This window comes from Oreochromis niloticus, linkage group LG22 (assembly GCF_001858045.2).
Source record: "Oreochromis niloticus isolate F11D_XX linkage group LG22, O_niloticus_UMD_NMBU, whole genome shotgun sequence".
Lineage (NCBI taxonomy): Eukaryota > Metazoa > Chordata > Actinopteri > Cichliformes > Cichlidae > Oreochromis > Oreochromis niloticus.
In genome coordinates this window covers 30,317,836-30,337,069 of record NC_031985.2, presented here as the reverse complement: position 1 = coordinate 30,337,069, position 19,234 = coordinate 30,317,836, and the positions used below count along the sequence as shown (strand labels likewise).

Sequence of the window (19,234 nt, the reverse complement as noted above, 5' to 3'; positions counted from 1 at the left end):
GACTTGATATCATTCATCAGGGATACATTTCACACGTTTCACATGTTATAGACACAAAAACTTATTTATAGCAATTTAAATACGAGCAATCATTTTTTGCACAACACTGGCTTTACTAGCCGAACAGGGGAGTGGTGCTGCATTTGAGTTATATGGGACATTACGTGGTATCTGAAAGGATGCTAAATAAATAAATTAAAAAAAGAAGAGACGATTCATATGGAAGAGCCACATGAATATTAAATATTATTGCTGGTGTTTTCTTAAGTTGTAATCTGTTTGGCCTCTCAGGGCCACCATAAGAAGTGTAATCTTAACATTGTCTCAGTTTTCTCTGCAGGATAAAGAAATGTTGCTCTAGTAAGTGAATGATCTCAGCACAACTCTTATAAATTGATTGTAAGTGCATACATTGTATTGTGTGCAATGGATACAGAGTGTATATCCTTTGTATCCATTATTATTTCTATTTATTAAAAAACCAAATCCCAAAACAAATCTATGTAGTAGATGGTGGAGAAAAGGAACATTTCCATCATTAATTAAAAAAAATCAATTACCTAATTACTTTGGAGTACCATGAATAACCTCCTTCGCATTTTCCAAAGCTGTGCAGTAGGGCTGAATTGGAGTCTTTGCCTAATTCTGGGCCCCGGGCCTTATGTTTGACCCCCCTGGTCTACCTTATGAGTGAATGAAGCTTATATCAGGTTACTTAGGAGGGGGGAAAACCAAAAAACAGAGTAGGCATTTACAAATAGCACCTGAAAGCACCATAGAATTATAGGGCATGTGTTTTTTGTCTGAGTTTAGACAATAACAACATAAACAAAACAAATAAACCCAGATTAAAGGTCTGGGAGGTGTCAGCAAGCTCAAGCTACTGCTTTAAATGAGTGTGAATAGAAAACAGCACATACAAATTACAAGTTTCACAAGTTTTGATATTTTCCTTGAGAATATCGACTGGTACGTTTCTTTGTTTACGCTGCAAATTCTGCAGATCACACTGTCCTCATGTTGTGATAAGTTTTCTGTAAAAGGCCTGTGAAAGTCCACACACAGAACATGACGCATACACAGACTCAACAGCGTTGCGTTGCCACCAGCAAGACTTTCTTTAATAGTGATGACCAAAGTGAAAAGTGTGACACAGCCACCATCACTTTGAGTAAAGAAAACAAAAACATGGTGGAACAATAAAAAGATAAAACAAAGCACTTTTTTTTTTTTTAAACCTTCTCTTCCTTCTACACAAACTTGTAAAAGCAACTTGAGAACTGAATTCACAATGCCAGAGCAATCCACAAACAATACTTTTTTTTTCCTTTTTTTTCCCCAGGTAGGCAACATGACATCACAACATGGTCAAATGGTTCAGGGGTAACCTTTTCCCAACACGACACATTCACACAATCCTTCCTGGTTAGAAACACTGGAAACCAACTGATCGTGATGGGAAATATCAAAGAAGTGTCACTCAATAAAAAAAAAAAAAAAGAAGGAAAAAAAACGGCTGTCACAAATAAATAAATGTGCGAATAACACGAGCAGTCCGACTGACCATCTGCTTCTGCTGCTTCATCATGATCGGCCCGGAACCTTTTGTAAACACAACACTATCCGAATATGTTCTAATGACAAAAAAACAAAACAAAACCGAAAAAACAACAACAAAAAAAACCAAATCATAACAGCACTCTTTCTTTTTTTTCCTGCAAACATTATGCTAGCTACATCAATCGAAGTATGGATGGAAACAGAACGGCAACACTTGGCACTTAAGAACCCAAACAAAAGAAAGAAAACATTCCTCAATAAGTCAATGTACATCGCTGTAAACAACAAAATGCCGGCAAGAGGGCAAGACAATCAGTTTGGTTTGGTGTTTGGCATACCAAGACTGTGTCACCGTGAAACGATGCGTACCATGTACCAGAGTTAGGCTTTCCCTTTAAATTCGCAGCTGGTCAATTAGCTGTGATATGACACGTAATCGGTTCAGCTTTTGAATACTGATGAACGCGTGTGAGTGGATCAACAGGATAAAGAGAGCGAGAAAACAGGTTTGAAGCTTTTAGATCCCAGGATTGCAAAGTATGTATCTGCATTTTTTTGAAAAAGAGAAACTGCAAGGCACTGTGAGATCCCCAAATAAAGGTAACGGGAGGGGCGGGGTGGTTACCTCGACATCATTAAATCCAACGAACGATATGGCCTTAACCGGTTCTAATTTGGTCCAGAAGGGAGAAGAAGAAGAAGAGAGGTGTCTGCAGCAAACAACTAAATGTTGATGGAACATTTTTCTTTTTTTCTTTTTTTACGGCAGTGCCACGTCCAATCAAGGAGTAGTAGTCTACATCTGCTTCATCCACTTACTGATAATCCTGGAGAAACCGCTATTCCAGCATCGAGAGACTAAAAGTGTATCCGAGAAACACAGCAAATGATCATCTGTTCAGTATCACTAAATCAGAAGAAATGTACATCGGCGTGACTCAACTGAAACATTACAAAAAACCCGAAACAAACAATCACTGATTTAACTTAATGCTGATATCAAAACATGAACAGTATTACATTCATGTATCTCTCACAGGGCTTTACTTTACAGGTGAGCTTCGAATTCACATCTGCACTGAAAGCATGCCTTCTGTCATCTGCAAACCATCATGGAAAGAAAAAGAAAGAAGCTAATTCTTCTTAAACTAAAAGCCTGGCTGTCAGTTTACTCCAGACGAAAAAGAGAGAGAGAAAGAAATATATGCCTGTGAGGGAGGTTCACGCTTTACACTAAAAGAAGACTGACACGAAGCGATGCTGATGGCTCTTCAGTACATTTGGCCAAACAATGTTTGTTCCTTTCTCCAACCTTCAAACAGATCACGCTGTCTGATGGCTAAATCAAAAACAAAAACAAAAACAAAAAAAACACCCTCAAAACTAAAGACAACCCAAAAAGAACAAACCAACAACTGCCCCTAAAATAAATAGGAAAAAAAACAAACAAACAAAAAACACCCAGAGCGAATACCCAGATGTATGGAGGGGCTGTGTGTGTCTGTGTGTGCGTGTTGAAAGTGCAAAAACTTTCCGGGGCCTTGTAAGCTTAAAAATAATACAAAATAACTCGAAACCAGAACTGAGATCAAAATAAAGGAAAAGTCCCGTCTGACAAACGTGGATGTCAGAGTCACTTTTTAAGGGGCTGGTAAACTGAGGCGTTGGGGTCCAGGGAGGAGGGACTATTGTCCATGAACTTGGAGGAGTAGTGCGGGGTCACAGGGCTCAGGTTGCTGCCATCTGACGAGTAGGACAAGCTGGGCATCACTGCCATCACCTCTGCTATCTTCTGCTTCAGCTCTGCAATCTCCTGCTCCCTCTGGTGGATCTGGCCTGGATGAGATGAGATGAGTGGGAAAAACACGACGTTCATTTCACAGTATTACAAACAGCAGAGGGGCGAACAGACCGAACATCAAACAGCCTTAGGTGAGCCCTCATAGCAAAGCCTCATTTCTGACTTCTTTCTGGGCTAATACAGCCCGAAATATTAAAGGGACGGGATCACCTTTATAAATGTGACCAAAAGAAAAAAACTAAACTACAATAAAATAAAATAACAAATCATGATTTTAGATTAATTTCTCTCATCTTCTTGTTGATTTATCACTCATTATTAGGTAGGCAGTGATGGTTCACAAGACCAGTTTCCCAGTTATATTAAAGCCACATTCATTTCAATTCAGTTTTACTTTATTCCAAGAAAACCACAACAACAGTCTCCTCAAGGTGCTTTATATTGTAAGGTAAAGATCCTACAATAATACAGACAAAACTTCAACAATCAAATGACCCCCCTATGAGCGAGCATTTGGCAACAGTGGGAAGGAAGAACTACATTTTACCAGGAAGAACCCCCGGGGGGGGGGGGAGTCAAAACAAAGACACACTGTGGAAAAAACAAATTTTTTTTGTGTTGGTTTTAAACACGAGGGGCAACAAAAATATTAACAGCCCGTGGCTTTCATGCAGTTTGCAACATGATTTCAGGGTAATTTTTCAGTGGCTTCCTAACTTATCTACTGTTTTTCAGTAACATTGCTGAAGACCTGCTTTTAGCCTGTAGTAATGTCATTCAAATCTGGAAACCACAGCCACCATAAGGAGAGTAGCTAGTCCCACACTATGCAACCAAGGGCCATAATAGCTAGCTAAAAATGCCGTAATTCACCAAGTCAAAGAATAGTAAGAAGAAGAAGATATGGAGTCAAGCACCGGTGGAATTAATAACATATTTTAAAGGTGATCAGTTTCACCTGGGCTTTGCCTTCTTTAATTAAAATCTAACTGCAGTTTACTGAGATTAAATCAGCACTTGACAACAACACTCTCACGTGAGGTGTAATGAATTACAGCACTGTGTTCAATAAAAACACCATCAATATTATCAATTACTGTTTAAAAAAGTATTTACACACTTGACCCTCATAGTTTAAAATAATTATCATTCATCTTATTCATTTTAAAACAGTCTTTGTATGGCATGTTTTAGATCTCTTCCCACTCTCTATGAGACGTCTTACTTCAGATTAGATGAGCTTGAAAACAGGAAGTTTTAATAACAGGTGGGTGGGGCCTGTGTCCGAGATGGACCCATCCAAACACACAAATACAGACAGACACATCCACAGCTATGGCAAGTGTAGTGTCACCAGTTAAACCAGCATTTTGAATTTGGGAGAATATGGAAACTCCACACAGAAAGGCCCAGCTAATCAGTCGATTCACGTTCTTAGTCTGCTTCTCTTCCTGTTAAAAGGGAGTTTTTCCTTCCCTTTGTGTCTAAGTGCTGCTGATAACAAGGTTGTCCGATTGTTGGGAATTTCATCATTATTATTTTAGAGCATTTACCTTAAAACATAAAGCGCCTTGAGGCAAAATGTAATTGAAATTAATTGTTTTGCTGCTTCTGTGTTTATACAAATGAAACAAAATGAAGACATGATCCTCACTGCAATCACTGAAATAAGATATGTGAAAGTAATCACTAGATAAAACTAGGAAAAAAGCCACGCTGTGATGCTGAAAGCAAGCCCTCAAACGCTTCCTTACACTCGTGTAGCTGGGGATTTATGGTGTTGCTGTAGCGGCTGTCGTTTATCGATTTTGCTCCCAGAGACAGACGGAGGTTTGTCGAGCCATTAGGTTACAAAAGATTATGGAACAAGTTTCGAATTGCTGCGCCCCTAGCAGTGCAGTTTCAGCAGCAGAAAGAGCATCTCAACTGCTGAAAAGACACTTCTCATAAAATATTTCCTCATTTCTAATATTCTCTTCAAGAGCCATTTAGTCATTGTGTTAGAATTTCATCCTCTCTATTACAGATGACACTGTTCTTGTGAGCAGGCAAGTGCTTCATTCAAAGGGATAACTAGAAATTCAGGAGCAAATGACTGGATTCCTACAGCAGCAGTCTACCTTGTGCTATCTCCAGCTGCCTCTTGGCATCCCCCAGTGCAGAGAAGAGGTCCAGTTTGATCCTGGTCTCGGCGCTGAGGCTGTTCTCCAGGTGTTGGGTCTTCTCCTGCATGGCAGACAGCGCTGACATCAACACCTCGGTGTCCTTCTCGTTCTCTTTATACTTGCGCAGCTCCTTTGTGAGGCAGGAGTGAGAGAAGCAGAAAAGGAAAGTGAGACAAAATTATTATGCTATAAAATAACAGTTACTCACACTAAGCGTTTAGAACAGGGGAAAATATGCCGGAGTCTTGCAGCAGCCCGTTAACTGCATTTATATTCATAGCAATTAAATAATGTACTTTCCAATCAATTTAAACCTGGTATGCAAACACTGACGAGAACAAAGCGTAGTGATAATAAAGGAAAGGATCTGCTTCTCAGGCTCACCTGACATTTGCCCTCCAGGTCTCTAATCTGCTCCTCTGCGAGTTTCATATCCATGCTGAGCTTCTTACACTCTGTCTCCAGCTCTCTGATACGACCACGGAGTGAATCGGTCGACTCCACTCTGTTGGGCAGAGGAGGAAAAAAAGCTTTTTAGGAGCTGAAAACCCCCCAAAACAAAACAGCTAAGAGTCAAAAGACCAAATTAGTGAGGGCTTGTACCTGGTTGCAGCTGCAAGGGCTACAGCTCTGGCGGCAGTGGCCTCTTCCATCTTCTTCCTCTTCCTTTCCTCAGCCAGCTGTTTCTCAACCAGAGCCCGGGCCTCTTGCTCAGCCTTTAGTCTCTTTTCCAGCTGGGAGATGGTCTGCTTATCCTTCTGTTTAGCCTGCACAGCACTGTGGAGCCTGAAGAACACAGGAAAAAATAGTCACCGATGAAATCATTGACAATATTTGTTGTATTTATTTAGATGTTATTCTGATAATAGGCCCAGGCTCCTGAAGGCTTCCTATGATCCATGTTTCCTCTTCATTGACCTCTTTTCACTCTATGTATTTTTAAACCACGCTACATTTAATCATTAGTTATTATTAATCTCTAGCTCTCTTTCATAGTGTGCCTTTTGTCCTGTCTCTCTCTCTTCCCATCCCTGAGCCTGGTTCTGCCAGCGGCTTCTTCCTGTTAAAAATTGAGTTTTTCCTTCCCACTGTCTCCAAGTGCTTGTTCGTAGGTGGTCGTCAGATTGCTGGAATTTTCTCTGTATTACTGTAGTGTCTTTACCTTACAATATAAGACCCTTAAGGTGACTGTTGTTGGGATTTTGTGCTATATAAAAAAACTGAACTGAAAAGTATTATATAGTAATGTAAAAAATGAAAGCACACCTTCTTTACAATTATAAAGTTGTACATATCCTCACATTAAAAATCACCTAGTCCTTGGCAGGTCTTAAGTTTGAGGTAAATACAATCTCAGATGAACGACACACTAAGCCAAAATGCAAAAAGGACTTGTGAAAATGGTTCTGTGGCCAACACCAATAACTTAAAGTACTCAATTTCTGTTGGTTTAAAAGGAGTGTGGCCTTAAAGAGGGAGAAGCTCAAACAGCTTGTTTTAAACAGTGGATGAACTAAAGAGCTGCACCAATGCCCAGTAGAAGATAAACGGGGATTATTTTAAACTGTGACTCATGCAAATTTCTCTACACTTCCTATGAATAAAAATATAGAACTGGAAACGAGCTGAACAGATGAGCCAAACTCGAACTTTAGTGCAAAATGATGCATGTTCACTGCTCTGATCTCGGGCCATGAAGTTTAAAATAAATGTGCAGAGATTCTAAAGACAAATCTACACTCCTACAGTCGCATTATGGGAACAAATGGCACTAATCTGCCTCTCTTCAGCGGAACACGACTTTAGAAACTTGAATCTGAAAAACTGTGAAGAAAAAAAAAAAACAGAAAAAAAACAAACCAAAATGCAAATCACACATAGTGTTAGCAGGCAGGCTACAAAAGTCGAGCTCTGCCGCAGTCCAGGCAGATCAGCTCAATTCCAGTGAAAACACTACAAGGCTACTTTTGTGTTTACATTTATCTGACGCTGTGTCACTATATATAATGTGCTATACTACTAATGAACTTTAATGCTGCTACTGGCACCCTGTGGCAATAGATTCACACTTAAGATTAGATCAGATTAGTGCATCATCAATGACAGTAACTCCTTGGAATACAAGGATGGAAAATCCCCTTACTTTTGTTTGCACTAAAAAATAAATGAAACAGCGTGCAAGCTGTGATCAAGAATAAAATGTGTTTTTCTATATCATTGTAAATATCATTAGGACATATTTCCTTGATATACAATTATCCTTGAGGTTATATCGGCCACACAAGGTCATACCCTTCTCCTTCCCCAAAATATCTTATCTGCAAACCACTTTACAACCCACCTCCACCCCAGCTTCTCCTTTCATGTTATATCTTTATTATGGGTGTCAAACATAAGATCTAGGGGCCAAAATTGGGCCTGGCAAAGACTCCCAACCGGCCCACTAGACATGTTTCCAAAATATTTAGGATAAAAAATATTTAGGAGATAAAGACCTCCTCCACAGCCATTCATATTTACATCAAAATAACAAATAAACAATGAAATAACAATAAACGTCCTGTTTTTTTTTTAACCAATATAGAAATTTCTGTTTGTTTGTTTGTTTTTTACAAAGGGTTCGAAGCAATAAAAAAAAGAAGAAGAAAAAAATGAAACAACTTTCTGTTTTACAATAAGCTACCAGAACAATTTCTGTATTTCTTATCATTTATGTGTAAGGAAAAAGAGGTTTTGGCAAAATATTTCTTTCACTTTTCTAATACCAAGCTATTGCAGGGATTAGGTGTAGCATTAAATATCTTTATGTTGATAGAGAGGAGTGTTTCACTGGTCTGCCCCGCTCAAATTGGGCTGCTGCTCACAGTTTAAAATGAGTTTGACTTTCCTGCCTTAGATAATCAATATTATATCTGTTGTGTTTCCTGCTTTGTTCTGCGCCGGCAGCTTGCTGTTGCCTCTTCTGGCTTTCCACATATGCATATGGAACATTGGGGAGGTCCGAAAACAGAGTAATACAGTCCAATATGAATCGCTTCAGTTGGAAACACTGATCTTTTCTTTTGACTGCAGTGGTCCTGACTATTAAGTGTACATGCACTCACTTGTTCTGTAGCAGCTCGTTGTCCTGGCGCAGCTGGCTCAGTTCGGAGCGAAGGCTACGATCCTGGCTGCTCAGAGAGGAAAGCTGACTCCGCAGCTCCGACTCCAGCTGCCTGTTGGCCTGAAGATCCGCCTTCAGACGCTTCACATCCTGCTCCAGTCTTTGGGAAGGGACACGGCAATATTAGCAAACACACTTCTTAAAAGAATCAGTTTCAGCGTAGAGTTGTTCTAATATAGTACATAACGCTAGTTTTGTTTTAGCAGCTTCAGTGTTGAAATATGACTTAGCTGGCTATCCAGCAGAGGTAGACAAAAGTAAACTGGTGAGTGTCTCTCAAAGTATCCAAGTAAAAAATGGATGTCAGAACATGATATCGGGGGTGTCTTACCGCACTAGAGCGTCTGGCTTTCCCAGCTGGTTATTGGGGATGCAGTTCTCCACCGGATCCTTCTGCCCCTTCCCTGCTCCCTTCTGCTTCTTCTCATTCTTATTAGTTGAGGAACCTGGCGGCACGCTGCCATTAGCAGAACTGTGATTCCGAGGTGACGAGTTGCTGCCTCCGCCTCCTCCGCTGGCATTTTTGTAGTTCTTCCCCATCCCCCCAATTTCCTCTTTAGAAGAAGTATGCGTGTTGGTGTCGGCGTGCGTGTTGTCGCCTGCCAGGTCGTTGTTCAGTCTTTTTGCCCCGACGTAGTTCTCAATATATTCCGTCTCCTGTAGTTTGGAGTCCAGTGCGTGTATAATACTGTTGTTATTGATTCCAACTGTGTTCTGTTTTTTGCCCTCTTTTGCAGAAGTGTCCTTCCCTTTTTCCCGGTACTCCAGCTCAGGTAACGTTACTGAAGTGCTTTTCTTTCCAGGAGGTGCTCCGTTTTGGGACACCACTGTGGGCTCTACCTCTGAGATCCCTTTAGCTAAGGCAGCTGGATGAAAGCAATTGAATACAGCATTAGAACAAATAGAAAAACATGAATTGAAGCAAATACTAATGCAAACTGGATTCATATTTGGTCATAAACAGAGACTGAGTGATGACCTTGGCTGATATATACATATATATATGTGTACAAAAAAAACAGCCTTGTGGCAGTAGCCGAGTTTCCTGTTTTGTATTAACAGAAAAGTGTGGTTTCAGACCTAACCTGTTTAGGGGGGACCAAATCTGGTGCATTTCCTGTTTTGTTCAGTTTGTCTCAGCAGGTGTACGCGCTGTCAAACGAACTCTAAAAATCTGGGCCGAGCCGCAGAAAAAAAGCAGGGTCTAGTTCTGCATCTCGGTTTGTATGTGGTTTGAAAGCAAAGCAGAGCATTTCAAAACATAAACCACCAACTTGTGAATTTCTAAGAAAGTGATGACTAGTAGTAGCCAGATCAGCATTTTCTGATGAAAACTGAAAGGTTAAGTTAAACAGGTGTACATTGCGTCATCTAGTTTACATAACACCATGTAGTGAAATGATGCTGTACAGAAACCATCCCATGACGAGATGAGGTCTGCTTGTATCACCTAGTCTAGGAATGTGATCAACCAGCTTCAGCTATCACATGCGAATGCCAAATCCTTACCCCGACACTGACCCAACTCCGATGTTAAAGCTTGACCAACAGGCCTTTAGAAGGAGTGTGAAACATATATAGGGTTAGCCAAAAAGTACTCTCTTCTTATAACTCTTCCATCCCCTTTAACATCAATAACTGCTACTGTTACTGCATTTGTTTATTTCCCACTTCAAGCCCGAAAGGTAACATATCCACAAGCAGGATACCAGCCTTGTTCATATACAGCGATGGCTGATTACGTCTATCTGAGCTTATGAACAGCTCAACATTTATAGCAGTATTAAAGTCAGAACATTTGCTTGTTTCTTTATTCTCTTTTTGAAAATTCTTTAGGTTTTTTTTTTTCCAAGCTGTTTTTATACAAATTCTTAACATGAACAGTCAGCTTATAACGGCAGAGGTATCAAACATGTGGTCTGGGGGCCAGAATCGACCAGAACAAACGTCCCTCCCCGTCATTGGCATTCAAACTACACCAAAGTAATTGAGTAAAACATAAACAATTAAATGATTAAAAAAAAAGTTCCTGTTTTTCCACTATCCACTTTTTAATCACAGTTTCACTGGTCTGGTCCAGCCTGCTTAAGATCAAAGTGGGCTGTTTGTGGCCCATGATGTAAAATGACAGCGACTTCACTCTCTCAGCTTACATTGCTTACATGTGAAGGGTTTCTGTCATTTGTAGCTTTAAATAGGAAAAAAAAGAAAGAAAACTTGGTTAAACGCTCTGTATGGGATCTGTGCTGTACTCGACGCCTCACTTTCTACATTTGGAATTATTCACTGGACAAAACAAGAAGCAGCACGATGACAAGTGTGACTGCCATGTTCTGCTAAAGATTGAAATCCGTGTCTGAAGCCTGAACTGACATCCTGTACAAGTATGTGTTATAATCAGCTGCAACTTAATGAGCTGTTCATGACAACCGGACAGTTAATGCTGATGCCTGCCGGTGCGTCCAGCTTTGGGAAATTACTGACTGACGTGCCATTAATCACCACAATGTGACTGGCACGCAATACTTCTGATGGTATATTAGACACTTGTTAGTCCAGATGGCCTCATATCTAGAGCTCTTAGTTCTTAAGTAAAGCTAAGTGCTAGAGGACAACAGTGTGCAGACGTTTTCTAAACTGCATGCGCGAAAGCACGCCTTCTATTGAAAGCTTCAATAATAATTAGCGATTACGTTGTTCAATAGCCCCGTGACACAGTGGCAAACTGTCTGTGGTTAAACTGTCTGGATAAAGAAAGAAATGATGGCTAGCCATCCTGTCTGAAACCTGAGTTTCTGACAGGGCAGGGATTAGGTCCATATACACTGATTTTATTATTTGAAACACTTATTTAATATGAGATCATACAATAGTATCAGCATATACATGAAAGAAATGGTTGAAAAGTATTACAGAACCTTGTGATCTTGTGTTTTTGTGACTTACCCTCTTCTGCTTCCCGCTCTTGTCTCTGTAGCATCTGCTGCTCTGGAGGTAAAGCCTGCTGTAGGAGCTGCATGTAGAACTCATTCTCCTTTTGCACTTCCTTCTGTTTCCTCAGTCGCATCTTGTAGCTAACGTAGCTCTTAAAGCCGAAGCCTAGAGTCACCACTGGATAGCCGATACTGGTAGGGGGGAAACAGTGAAAGCAATCGGTACTTTGTACAATTATTAGAAAAATGAAGGAAGTCATGATTTTTTTTTTTTTACTACTGAACATTGAAAATTGTTGCAAAAAGCAGAACAAACTGATGTTCACCAGTGAGCAGCAAAGGGCCGACACAGGTCTACGTGAAAGTTCTTCAGATCTTTGAATCGTATGGCAGCTTCGATGTACACAAACAGGATCCACAGCGATACAGTGGGTAGACAGACTCCTCTCTCTGCATGAAAGGAGGAGACGCGGGGAAAAAAAAATCAAGTCAGCAAAGAAGAAACTTGGCAGCTTTGAATTTCTTGCGCACTGAGTATTTGAGGTGAAAGTGGCCGTTTGGCTGCCAGAAGGGAAAAGAAAGCAAGAAAAAAAAAAAAAAAAAAACTTGGACTAACCTGTGTGCCAGACATACTGGACCCATACGTAGGTGCTGGCAGCAAAAAACAGCCATTGGACGGGGATGAAGAGGAGGCATATGATGTCTGATGTAAACGCAACACACACAAAGAAGACGGAGAATGCCTAAGAAAGCGTGGGAGAGAAAAAGATGGAGATATTAGATGTTTCATCTTCCAGCGTGCATTTATACTGAGTGGAAGGAGCGGTGCGTTCAGGGTCATTACAACCAAGCTCTTACCAGACCCTGATATCTGAAGGAGTCGTAGACACTTCGAATGAAAAGCCAAAAGGGCCACAGATACTCAAAGCGGAACTCGAGCACAAAGTCAGCCAGCAGGACCAACACCCACACTACCAGGAACTTCAGGTACAGGAACGTGCTGTGGAGAGGAGACAGAGGAAAACACAGGGGAAAAGGAAGGTGAACAGACAGATGAAAAAAGGAGATAAAGCGGAGCCACTAGAGATGGCTTATTGTGGATTTAGATACAGTTTAATGACAGTCATGTGGGCCTCAAGTTTATGCAACAGTCTAATGTGTTTATAGGAACCACGTTTTCAGTGCGACCTGCAGTGCTAGCTCTAGGATTGAAGGCAAAAGTAGGAACAATCCTGCCTCCTGCTGAAAAACTGGTACGTTCATTTGTTACTTCTGGGCTCAGCTTTGGTAGTTTGTTATCCGGTTGTCCTAAAAGCTCCCTGAACCATCCTTATCCCTTAGGTATACTGCTATAAGCTCCTGGGGCTGAATGCTTCTCCTCTGCACTCCGTGTGTTTATACTAAACTATTGCACGGCACAGATATTCGTCTCTCTCCCCCACAGTGTCCCCAGCCAATTTTGGGGGTTAGTGTTCCTAATGGCTGCCCCTTCATGAGCCTGGCTCTGCCAAAGGTCTCTTTGTCTTAAAAGGGAGTTCTTCCTCCCCACCACCACCAAGTGCTTGCTCATTATCTGAGGATCACCTGGTCCCTGGGGTGTCTAACACTGTAGCAAGGCTGACCAAGCTTCTCACTTTATGATGGGGCTGCACAGCATTTTGTGTGAACAGAACAGAAGCTCAAATAACACTAAACAGCATTTTTGAGTGAGCATGTGACTTTCAGGTCTACTGCAGAAGACCACAAAAACTTAAAGCATAAAGTTTCCGTTTTTGATGAAAGAGGTGGGAAAGTTGTACACAAGTGGAGGTTATTTATCTTTCACATTATAAAAGCTAAAAATATTTAATTTCACAGAAAAAATTTACATAATAATACCACTAAAAAACAGTGAAGCAGAGAGCGCGGACGCATACAGTTATTCCCAACAATAAAAGATCAGAACAATGTTCAAACCATCCAAACACCTTTAGGGGCAAAACAGTATGTACAGAGTTTCATGTCTGGACATGCTAGCTCGCTGCACAGCTGTTCTGGCCTGCCATCTATCAGTCTATAGGAAAGGCCATGCTATTTTGAAATTGCGAGCCGTGCGTGAATCATGTGTGGCTTTTACGGTCCGGGTTCGGGGACTCGTTTTGTTTGCTGCTAACGGTTTCCACTGACGTGTTTAAATTTAGCCCCCGGTGTCTGGCAGACAAAGCACAGGTGAGAACCCGTTCCACTTCAAAACGAGCGCCTCTGACATTGCTGCTGTCATCTCGAGCACGAGCAGGATTTTTCCCCCCACGACTTCACGGTTTTGTTTTGTTTTTGTTTGGGATTTTTTGTCAAGCGGATTGACCGCTGAACGCAATTTGCATTATTCTTTTACATTTAACCCGAATTTGAATTGAACTGCCTAGCCGTGTAAACGATGCCACACTAGGCCTATAATTATGACAATAAGCGGGCATGTTCATTCAGCTCGAGAACAAAGCGTCAATGCGCTTCAATATGAACATGAGCAGAGACTGGCCGCCTTGTCTTGACATATGCAACGAGGCGCCATTGTTATACAATAACGTCCCCCCCGGCCCCCTTTTTTGTACCTGCTATATATACCCTCGGTGATTCGGTTCCGTTTTAACGGCCGTCGGAGTTTGCTGCAGTCCGCATTGCGCCGCTTCATCATCCCCCTGTTGATTCACTTGTGATATCGGCCTGGTAACTGTGACTGGACACGTCATTCGCTCATTCTAATATTCACACTTCTTCAATTATCCACCATTGTTGTTGTTTTATGCACATGAAACAAAGAAATAAATAAAAACAGTCCGCGGAAGGCCCTCCCCCTTTCACGACACGGCGGCGTTGACTCGGTGACGTCTGACGTCACGCCGCTGTCGGAGGCGTCCCAAACATGGCCGCTCCCAGCTAGTCCAAGCGATTTGCTCAGTTTTCGCTGTTTAATTGTCGTTTTTGAAAGGTAAGTGTCGCGATAAAACTTTGCAGCGATGCTCTTTTGGATTTGTTGCCAGGTTTAATCGTGTTTTAAGTAGAGCGAGCTATTTATTGTTAATTTTTTTGTGGTGAAACGCGTCCATGCGTGTTCAGCCACGTTTGTTTTGGAAGGATCGGTCGGGTATTTAAGCACATTTTTTGGATTTTCGGAAGAACGGTAGTAAGAAAAGTTGTTTCTAATCTCTGTTTAGATAAAAGCTCCATAAAAGAGATCATTTCGATAAAGCAGTATGTGGTGTATTTAATTTAATGTTATTTATCTCTGGTGTGGGGAGGACTTCAGAAACAAACTCCTTCTTAGGGGACGTCATGCCACTCTGCCACAGAGGAAAGTTGTTTTGAAGCATGAGCTAAAAACTTACTTTACTTTCAGTGGTTACTTGTACATAAAAACTGCATCTATCTAATCTGATAAATCAACTTAAAGTGTGTCACCATTGCCCCAAAATAATGTTTTTAACCCCACCCTTCACCTCCTAAACTTTGGTGTTTTGGAAAGCTCCCATAGATTTCAAGTCAGTATTCTTTGAGTACCATGCCTCTCCTTTAAAGCCACTTACAGGTGAAATGTGTAAAATCCCACCCCTAGCCATCAGTAGATTGTAACTAAGGTGGCCGCTGTAGGACAAACAACTGTGACCACCGCTCACCTGTATTGAGCGTAGGCTGCCAGTCTGCTGTTTACCTCAGTTAGTATCCTAAAAACTTTGTGAAAGGAGTCTGATACGAGTCAGTGAGGCCAACGTCTGACTGATGATGGCGATACAGAGGTGAGCTGTTGAGGATATTTTGAACCTTTTGGTCAATAAGCACTACTGTTTATGCTGCTGTTAGCAGGCATTAGCATTAGTGGTTTCAACATTGCTGCACTTACTGAATAAATTCTCATATGAGTGAAGATGTCATCAAACTGTTTATCAGAGAGAAAGTGTGATTCTTATGACACTCAAACCTAACGTTAGCTGGTGTAACGTCAGGTTATAACCAGCTGTTCTTGTTGTTTAGCTGACCTGTTGTCAGCTGTGAGTAAATATGGGGGGGGGGGTGTCAATACCTGATCAATAACTAATTGCAACAATAACTGGAGTAAATGAACATGTTTGTGCATATTTTGATGTCTTAGCGCCCTGACTTCGTTTAGAGGGTTGAGGTGAGGAGGAAGAGGATGACATTTTATCCATATGGTGGTGGCGTTGTCTCTTTCCTTTGCATTTTCGGTTCTTTGGTGAAGGGGACTCCTTCTCATGTGATAAAACACAGGAATGATGTTTCATATCATCTGAAGGTGCAGACACTAATTTAAAAAAAACAAGAGTTTAGCTCAGCCACTGTATTCAACATGACGAGACAACATGGTGGCTTCCACAAATCGGCAGTCGGTCATTTGCATTTTTAATAGATTATTTTTAAGTTTATGAGAATGCATTTGTTTGTTGGAAGATGTAATAACAATCCAACCAATGTATATTTATGATTACAACATTTTTTTCTATATTGAATAACCTCAAATATCAGTGGACTGCACTTTGAATTTTTTATGACGGTCTGCATTCTGGTTACTTAATATGGGGAAAAAAATGATTATTTCGCCCTCATGTGAGTTTTTTCTTTTACACCATTGCTAGTGCTGCACTGCTTGCTCTTATTGCAGTATATGGATTTATTTTTCAACAGATGATGCTGCACAAAATGGAGAAAATGGTGCCATCCGCTGAGGACGAAGAGAAGGAGATGGAGGGAGAGACAGATGAAGATGAGGAAGAAGAAACAGAAGAGGAAGAAGGAGGAAGTGAGAGGGAAGAAGATGAGGGAAAAGAAGAGCAGGAAAAGAATCCATTACCTGGTCAGGATGAGGAGAAAAAGGAGGCAGATGTGCTGAACCTCAACAACGAGGTGGTGAAGATGAGGAAGGAGGTGAAGAGGGTCAGGGCATTGATCATAAGGAAGCTGACGCGTCAGATTGGCGCGCTGAAGAAGAAGAAGGGGAACGAGACCGAGATGGAGAGGAATCAGAGAAGAGCTGCGAGACTGCTGGAAGAGATCCACGACATGAAGAACCTCGTACCCGATCAGGTGGGCTTGTTGTCCTCTCAGCAAATCATTTCTGCAACAACTTCAAAGCCATTTCATTCTTTATCTTTTCATTTTGAAATATTTTTTCCAACTTATCTACAGGTGACCAAGACCGCCTTACAGAAGAATCTCAGCTTTGAGCAGGTTTGCAAGAACCCCAAGTCTACCATATCTGACCGGGCCATCGCTCGCATCGCCACCCACCCTCAGTTCAGCAGGAAGATTGAGAACATCAAAGCAGCTGTGAAAGCCTTCAAAGAGGAGCGGATGAAGAGCGGGAAGCCAGTAGGAAAGGAAAAAGTGCAAAATCAAGGAAAGGCAGTGGAAGGAAAAGTGACTCTGCAGTTACAAGAGAAAAAGGAGGGAAAAGAGGAGCTTAGGGAAAACAGCGAGGAGGAATGTCTTAAAGAGAGTGAAGATGGAACTGTTGCCGAAGTCAGAGAAGAAACGGAGAAAGGTGGAACTTCTGATGTTCACGCACAAAAAAACACAGAGCCTAAGAGTGTTAGAGCAGCACCAGGAAAAACTAGTGACATAAAGGAGATTGTGAAAAATAAACCTCCGGTTAAAAGAGAAGAGAAACCCGTTATCCAGGCTGAGCCAGCTGAGGAAGAGAGCGATTTAGAGTCGTCAGGTGATGAAGAGAGGGAGTACTTTGATGACAGCACGGAGGAACGGTTCCACAAGCAGTCATCGCAGTCGGAGGAGAGCGATGATGATGACGGCTTCTTTGTAGGAAAAGTGAGCAAGTTCAAGAAGAAAAAGAAAAATCCAAAAGACGAAGGGATGGAGGAGGTGGCGGCGGATAAGAGAGCTGAGGCAGGAAAGGACTCGGCTGAGAACGTGAAGTCTTCGGACAAGCTCGAGAGTCAACTCGATGAGCTTGAATCTAGGCTGAAATCAAAAGCGACCAAGCTGGAGTCTCTCTTCTGTCCTTCTCTGGCTGGGACTAAGGCAGGTGGGGGTAGAGGTGCTGGTAGAGGGAGAGGTGGAGAAAAATTTAGAAAACACAATAAAGATTTCAATAAACAGCCCAAGTTCCAGAAGCCGGAGAAAAGTTCAGGGTCTAAGTACAGCAAGCCCTGGCCCGATGGCAAACACCCCGAGTCTGAGGATAAGGGCTTTGCTACTGCTAGCAGAGGAAGGGGACAAGGCAGAGGCGATGTTCTGAGGCAAAAAGATCACAGGGGTGGAGGTGTCTTCTCACATAGGGCACCACAGCAGGCACTGCATCCATCCTGGGAGGCCAGTAAGAGAAGGAAGGAGCAGCAAGGACAAATCCTGGCCTTCCAGGGGAAGAAGATCAAGTTTGGTGATGATGATGACTGAAAGTTGTTGGCTGTTTGTGTAAAGTTTAAAGTTCAGGGATGATGTGTTGGAAGGTTTAAACTCTAAGATGCAACCTGTTCTGTGATAGCTTTGTCAGTGGGCAGCAGTTTAAGCAGCGCATTCATTCTATGGCTGCACTATACTAACGGGACTCATTTGAATGTGGGACACAGTGAAGCTGTTGTTTGTGTATTTGAACATGTACACAGTTCAGGTTTTCTGTCCTTGTGATTCCAGCGATGGTTTTGTGATGATGTTATCCACTTTTTTTTTTTTAATCCTTCATTATTAGACATGTTTAATAATACAGTTGTAGTCTTTACACAAGCATATTGTGCCATTTTTTGCTGTAAAGTTTTTATCTGCAGTATTGTGTAAAAGTCTTGAGCCACCACTCGTTTCAATACATTTTCCTTTTCCTTTTAAGTAGTTTATTTTTGTACATTGGCTGCTTCTTCACCCATTTTCAGTCCAGTCCTTGTAGCTGACCGTTTTATAGAGGAATGTATTCTCTCTGGCTGTATTTTGTTAAGCTGCTTAACACTGTTTTATGACTCATTCAAGAATAAAAAAGACACCTAACTCAGTGTTCTGCCTACACAACTGACAACTGAGTAAAGAACCAATTTTAAATTGTACCTTTATGCAATTTGTTACTTGCAGCCTGTCATAAAAAGATATCGCTTGTTCCCATTCCCTTCATCAAACCTACAAAAATTGCCAACGGTAACACAATTCGAGATTCAATTCAATTCAATTTTATTTATACAGCGCCAAATCACAACAACAGTCACCTCAAGGTGCTTTATGTTGTAAGGTAGACCCTACAATAATACATACAATAATAATACATTAATATAAATGCCTGCAGGTGAGATGGACTCACCTGCACGGCACCTACAATCATGCCTCGCCGGCTTAAAAAATGTGCCCTGCTTGTGTTGTTATTGTTGGTGGGGATGTGTATGGCTGGCAGCGGGAGAGCTGCAGCCGTTGAATGTACTGTTACAGCAACCATCTGATTATTGTAAGAATAAATGATGCTGCGAAGAATGAAAATCCCATCGGGTCTGCCGTGGTGGTTTAGTTATCAAGTTTGTGCACACAAACCAGTAAACAAATTAAAACAAGTACTGTTGAGAAACTATAATACAAATGGTGAAAATATAATGAATATGTAAACAACGAAACAACCCCCAAAGCGTCT

General features: G+C 41.4%; 2 protein-coding genes across 4 annotated transcripts; one reads left to right on the top strand and one right to left on the bottom strand.

Moving 5' to 3' along the window:
- Nucleotides 1-1,085: 1,085 nt before the first annotated feature.
- On the bottom strand, nucleotides 1,086-14,443 carry maco1a (macoilin 1a). Its single transcript, XM_003443769.5, has 11 exons — nucleotides 14,214-14,443; nucleotides 12,481-12,622; nucleotides 12,239-12,365; nucleotides 11,949-12,072; nucleotides 11,636-11,814; nucleotides 9,021-9,555; nucleotides 8,631-8,789; nucleotides 6,130-6,312; nucleotides 5,911-6,031; nucleotides 5,482-5,656; nucleotides 1,086-3,396 (listed from the first exon to the last, which is right to left on the bottom strand). Exons 1-11 carry the CDS (start codon nucleotides 14,294-14,296, stop codon nucleotides 3,194-3,196), a joined length of 2,031 nt encoding a protein of 676 aa, XP_003443817.2. The 5' UTR covers nucleotides 14,297-14,443; the 3' UTR covers nucleotides 1,086-3,193.
- Nucleotides 13,679-18,615, top strand: srfbp1 (serum response factor binding protein 1). 3 transcript variants are annotated; one of them, XM_005450774.4, is made up of 3 exons: nucleotides 13,679-13,830; nucleotides 16,300-16,698; nucleotides 16,801-18,615. In XM_005450774.4, exons 2-3 carry the CDS (start codon nucleotides 16,300-16,302, stop codon nucleotides 18,025-18,027), a joined length of 1,626 nt encoding a protein of 541 aa, XP_005450831.1. In that variant the 5' UTR covers nucleotides 13,679-13,830; the 3' UTR covers nucleotides 18,028-18,615. The 3 variants fall into 3 exon arrangements, with proteins under 3 accessions (XP_005450831.1, XP_005450830.1, XP_025757831.1); XM_005450773.4 differs by lacking the exon at nucleotides 13,679-13,830 and adding an exon at nucleotides 14,444-14,590 and having other exon boundaries at nucleotides 16,801-18,614; XM_025902046.1 differs by lacking the exon at nucleotides 13,679-13,830 and adding an exon at nucleotides 15,254-15,395.
- Nucleotides 18,616-19,234: the final 619 nt, after the last annotated feature.